At 43.6% G+C, this 6,000-nt stretch overlaps 1 protein-coding gene across 1 annotated transcript in view; it reads left to right on the top strand.

The window, feature by feature from the left end:
- The first annotated feature begins 270 nt into the window (after positions 1 to 270).
- TRIM36 (tripartite motif containing 36) overlaps positions 271 to 6,000 on the top strand; it is a 28,021-nt gene continuing 22,291 nt past the window's right edge. Inside the window, exons 1-2 of the mRNA XM_087815498.1 lie at positions 271 to 498; positions 2,626 to 2,860. Coding sequence (XP_087671624.1) covers positions 472 to 498; positions 2,626 to 2,860 — 262 coding nt within the window. The 5' untranslated portion in view covers positions 271 to 471. The remainder of the gene's footprint in view (positions 499 to 2,625; positions 2,861 to 6,000) is intronic.

Here is a 6,000-nt window from a genome sequence, read left to right as displayed (position 1 = left end):
GGAGGAGTGAGGGGCGGAGGGGGCGGGACCCCACTGCGCGCCACGGCGCCGACCTGCTTCCCAGTCCCCTCGCAGCCCCCGGCCCGCCCGTAGCCCCTCCTCCTTTGTGCGGTGGGCGCTGTTGCCCCGGTGACGGCGCCGCCCCGCCCCGGCCCCGCCCCTCCGCGACGCCCGCGCCCGGGTCTCGGCGCGGCCGCACGCCCAGCTGCAGTCTGCAGGAGCCGCCGCCGCCGCCGGCCGCGCCGCGAGTTTCCGGGGCCGCGGCAGGGAGCCAGACTCCTCTCTGCGCCCGTGCTTTCGTCCGCCCTGGCCTCTGGTCGCGTCGTTCCGCCGGCGGGTTCGGCTGACCCGCTCGCCCTCCGGCCCCCAGCCGAGGCTCCTGACCGCCGCAGGGGCCCGCCCACCAGCCCCTGCCCGGCGCTCGTCTGCCCATTGGGACCCTGCTGTTGATGACACCTGCGCAAGGCCACCATGGAGGGGGACGGTTCAGACTCGCCGGTGAGCGGGGCAGAGGAGCGGCGCCCACGCCTCGACGGCGGGCGCCTGGGCCGCGCTCTCCCTCCGCGCTCGGCCGGGAGGGAGCCACTATTCCGGAGGAGCGTAGGCTGCCGTGCGGCGGCCCCGCTTCCTCTTCTCCTTCCTCGTCCCAGGCCGGTTCCGCAGCCCGCTGCGCCCCCTTTCCACTCCTCGGAGGATCGGACCCCGCGTCACCTGGGCCCGAAAGGGGGCGCCGCTCGGCGCAGTTACTGCCCATGCGGGCACCTGGGGGAATCCGGGCGGGGCTCTTTAATGGGGTTCGGGCTGTAGAATGAATTCGCGTTAGGGAGCCTGGTGCCCGCCGCGGCTCGGGGCGCGTGTCCCGCCGCCCTTTGTCCGGGAGCGCGGTGGGGTCGCGCTGGAGTCCGGGCCCCCCGCGGGCTCGGCCCCGCCCGCCCCGGCCGCGAGCTGGGGCTCCTCCCGGCTCTGCTGGCCCGGAGGACGGGCTCGCCTCGCAGCTGGCGGGGTACCGGTGGCCTGGGAAGGGCCGGGTAGGCAGCTCTTCAGAACTTGCTAGTGTTCCGTCGAACCTCATTTATTTTGGAACAGCTTAACTGTGGAAACCACCACATCACATTTCTCTTAATCGGATTGTTTCCCCGCAGTGAATGTAAAATGAACATTAATTTAACTTCTGGGTAAAAATTACTTTATGTACATCGTGCTTAAAAAGCTTATGTACTGCTTTATGTACAAGAAAAATGGAGATGAATTTAGATCTTCCAGTGAGAGGTAAACCGCCCATTAAAATGGGGTGTGAGCACCTATTTTGGATATTCAGGACAATATTTTCCTTTGAATTGTCAATTTCCTTGGAAATGAGATAGGATGCAAATATTCCGTATTTGATGTGAGTTGTGAGGTGTGGCTGTCTTCTAAATTTACTCAAATTACGACACAATGTGGGGCTTTTCATAAATACAGGGTGGGGCAAAAGTAGGTTTACAGCTGTTCATATGGAAATAATACAATAATTAATAAATAATAATACAAGAATAAACCCCGTTTTATGCATTGACAGCTGTAAACCTACTTTTGCCTCACCCTGTATTTATTGAGTGATGCAGCAAGAAACGCTACAAAGACCCATTGAGCCAGTTGGCTGTAGTGACATTGTCAGGGATTAAAGCACTTTGTGTCACTTTAGGGGGAATAGTATAGCATACATTTTTATTTAATTAAAATAAGTGACTTAATTCAATTGTCATTTTCTGTGTATTTTCAGTAGTTGAAGTGATTTTCAAGGCTATGAGTACTTTAAAGTTGAACTATCACTAAAATTGCAGGCATTCATAGCCCTTGAAGTTTGACATACATGGGGGGAAAAACTGAATAGGGAAAGGATGGGAAAACTGGTATGAGGTTATAAAACCTTTTTAGTTGTGATAAGAGTATAAATGTTTTTCACTGAAAATAGTGCAAGCTCGTAGCAGTGAGAGCATTTATTATGGTGTCTTCTAATCCTCTACATCCATTCAATATTTATCAAGTGCTTTTAAGATAACTGCTTTGATATTGCAGTATGAGAACCTCAAGCATTTTACCTACATTACAGTTGCAGCGTATGAAAAATGGTCACATTTAATGTAAAAATTGCTGATAATTCAGCTTGACAGTAGGTTTCAGGTAAGGTTCCATGTACGTACTGGCTAACATAGTTTTGATCAGCTCTTGTTATTTGCTACTCACAGTTAATGTGCTGAATAGGAAAACAGCTATATTCTTAATTTTTATTAAAGTAATCTGCTTTTAGGATTTCACTGAAGTCCTAAATCAGTAAATTAGTGATGGTTTGAATAACTTCATAATGGATGAAATATTATGCTTCCCTAATATTTTCTACTAATTTTTCTCATTCTTCAGTTTTTACCGTCTCACGTCACTTCAGTTCTTGGCTATTGGGTGTTGAGAAGGGGGTTGATGGTATAGTATGTCATAGCCAAAAAGGAACTACAGATTTAAAAAAAATCTGTTTCTTAATTCTTTTTGGAAAGGTAAACACATGTACTTCTATAAGTGGTATAAGCATGTTACTATATTTACCCACTAAGAGTCTTTGATTCTGATTTCTCTTTCTTCCAATTTAAGGTTACCATTAAGAATATTGAAAGAGAGCTCATTTGCCCAGCATGCAAGGAGCTGTTTACCCACCCATTGATTCTCCCTTGTCAACATAATATTTGTCATAAGTGTGTGAAAGAACTCTTACTGACACTTGATGATTCATTCAATGATGTGGGATCAGACAACTCCAATCAGAGCAGTCCTCGACTTTGGGTCACCTCCCCAAGCTTGGATAAAATTGACAGGATTAACAGACCAGGTATGTGGTAGAACACTGGGGTCAGGGAATTTCATTGATAACTGGAAGGGAAATTATTTTTGTCGTTTTCAGAGTTCATCTTTCCAGGTGAATAAATTAAAACTGTAGTTTTACAGGAACCCTTCCCCCTTTTAAAATGCCAAAATGAACTCTAATTGTCTTTTGGTATGCACTTAAAGTTGAATATTGAACGCCAATTTTGTGTTAAAACTTATTAACTGTGCATTTTAGGAGGTGTTCTTGCCCTGTGATATCCTTTACCTGAGGGATAAAGTAATGGACTACTGAAGTACTTACTAGGGAAACATCTGTATGTGGTAATATGTACATAAATATGCAGAATTAAGGGATGAGACGACATAGTGACTAATCCTAAAGGATTTTTTAAAGGGAATAATTTGGTATTTTATTCCACCTGAGGATTTTATTTTCTTCAGCCACTTTTTCCCCATTGATTTTGAGAAAGAGTGGGAGGGAGAGGGGGAGAGAGAGAAACATCTATGTGAGAGAGACACATCGATTGGTTGCCTGTCCATTTCTTCCTCTTACAGTATAGGAGTAACTTTTTAATCTTGTGCGAAAACTTTTCTTATCAGAAAAGAATCTCTCCTTATTTACATTTTAGGGAATGTAATCTTTTTTGGTCCATGCTAGGTGTGATATGGAGTCTCCCTGGGCGATGTTTATGTCTTTGTGCTCCATCAGAGAGTGGATAAGAGCAGAGCAGATTTGTTGTAAGACTAGTATTGTGCTATTTAAAAAACATGTATTTTTCTTTAAATGGTAATCACTAAGACATTTTGCACATATAAAAATTATATATATACAGTCATGCTGCCTAACGACAGGGATACATTCTCAAATCCCTCATTAGGTGTTTTAGTGGTTGAACATCACTGAGTGCACTTAACACAAGCCTACTGCACACCTGGGCTATATGGTAGAGCCTACTGCTCCTAGGCTATGGGCCTGTACAACATGTTACTGTACAAAACAACAGCAGATTAAATCAAACACACGAGATAATGATGCTATCAAGACACGGAAAACAAGATGCAGTATATGAGGCTACTGCTGGTGTAAAACTGCATGCTGTTTTACAGGAAACTTTTTTTTATAAGCAGAAAGAGTACACTCTAAAATAACGATAAAAAATATAGTACAATAAATACACAAACCAGTAACATAGTCATTTATTATCATCATCAAGTATTATGTCCTGTACCTAATTGTATGTACTGTACTTTTATGTGACTGGCAGTAGGTTTGGTTACACACCAGTGTCACCACAAACACATAATGTGTTGCACTGCAGCGTTAGGATGGCTATGATGTCACTAAATGATAGGGATTTTTCAGTGCCATTATAATCTTATAGGACCACTGTCTGTGTGTGGTCTGTCACTGATCAGACTGTCTTTATGCAGCTCTTGACTGTATACAAAAAAGGGAGCATTATGTAACTGGGAGTGCAGGGACTATGAGGTCGGAGAGGGATATTATGCTCATTGTGAAGTCATCACTTTTGTTTCCATCCTTGCTGGGAAACTGGCGCACTGAGGAGGGGAAGAAAGTAACAGCCTGAAATTATCCTACCAGATAAAACTTGATATTCTAGACCCTCATTGGCTAATTAGGGACCCCTGCTTGATTGACCAAGGAAAATTTACTTTTTGTATGCTAATATTTCGCACAGACCATTAAAAGGAATTTTAGTTATGTGCTAGTATTTCTAATTATAATTCGATTATGCTTATATATGTATTTTATGAAATCCTGTATTTTTATGTAGGCTTCTAATCTTAACACTTGTTTAGTTTTTACATGTGATTAATATGAAGTAGGAATGAAATATAGTGAACTGTTCCTGTTTCCAGGAATTTACCTAGCATAGTATTCAGTAGATGTTTAATAAATATGTGATGAGTGAATATTAAGGGACAAACCCTCTGCTGCAAGATTTGTTCAAAGCATGCCATACAGCTTATATTCAGTAATAATGGCATTCTTGCCAGAACAGGAGATCTAGATCAAACATAGAATTACTGAGATGTTCTTCCCTCTTCTTTAGGAAGAACTTATTAAGTTGGATTATGTCCTGAGGGAGGAATTTAGAAAGCTTTTCTGTGAAGAACAGTTACAGGAAATAAGAAGAGACGACTGCAAAATTTAATGGCTGTCTTATAGAAGAGAACAGTACACTGGGCATCTTCACGGCAAAGGTGTCAGATTAAGGAGTATGTGAATATGTAAAATAGGAAGGCAGATTTCAGTTTAACGTGAGAGAAAACAAACACCTAAGGCTGTCCAAAAATAAAATGGGCTGCCTACTTTTTTGCCAGATCACTGTCACTGGAAGTGTTTAAATTAGAGGTCAAATTTAGATGCTGCAGGGGCCAAATAGGTACATTAATAAAGCAAGCTCCATAAGCTCTTTTATTTTACTTCTTTGATATAGGCATAGAGACAATAAATATTTCATTTTCTCATTAACTCAGCTATAAGAAAACCCGCAGCCCAAGTGTCAGCAGCCAGCTCTCTCTAGGCCCACCCTGTTGGAGACAGTGGGCGTGGTTTGGGACTGCGGAGACCAGAATGGATGCCTTGTCTAAAGGAGCAGTCGCCATTTGGCACTCATGAATTATCATATGGATTTGGGGGCTCCAGATTGTCAGATTTACAGTTTCCCCCACCCAAGAAAAAACGGATAGTGGTTTTGATGCAAGGTCTGTTTTTTAAATGTTGGCAGTCGATTCAGATTATTTAAAAACACCATGCCAGCTCAACGTAAGGTCAAGAGTGGCCAAAACACATCTTTGACTGACCCATCCAGCTTTTGGGCCATCAGTGTTTGGAGTCTTTGTTTTAAACAATGGATGGGTGAGCATTTGTTTGCAGATATTGTAGAGGAGATTTCTGCCTTGGGTGGTGGGTCAAGCCAGTTGTTATATCATCTTCTATGTATTCTCCACAACTGAAATGCTGTGCCTTTTTGAGTCCCAGTTGCATTCATTCATTTGCCAAATATTTAAGTTACCTGCTAGTTATGAGATATGGCTAAATGCTGAAGAGTAATGAAAAACATAGACCTTCCCTCTTTTTTGTTTTTTCAAGAAGCATATAGCCTAAGTAGAAAGAGC

Source organism: Miniopterus natalensis, chromosome 3, assembly GCF_054644295.1.
Source record: "Miniopterus natalensis isolate mMinNat1 chromosome 3, mMinNat1.hap1, whole genome shotgun sequence".
Classification (NCBI taxonomy): Eukaryota; Metazoa; Chordata; class Mammalia; order Chiroptera; family Miniopteridae; genus Miniopterus; species Miniopterus natalensis.
The sequence above is the reverse complement of the archived record's forward strand: the minus strand, read 5'-3'. Positions and strand labels throughout refer to the sequence as shown.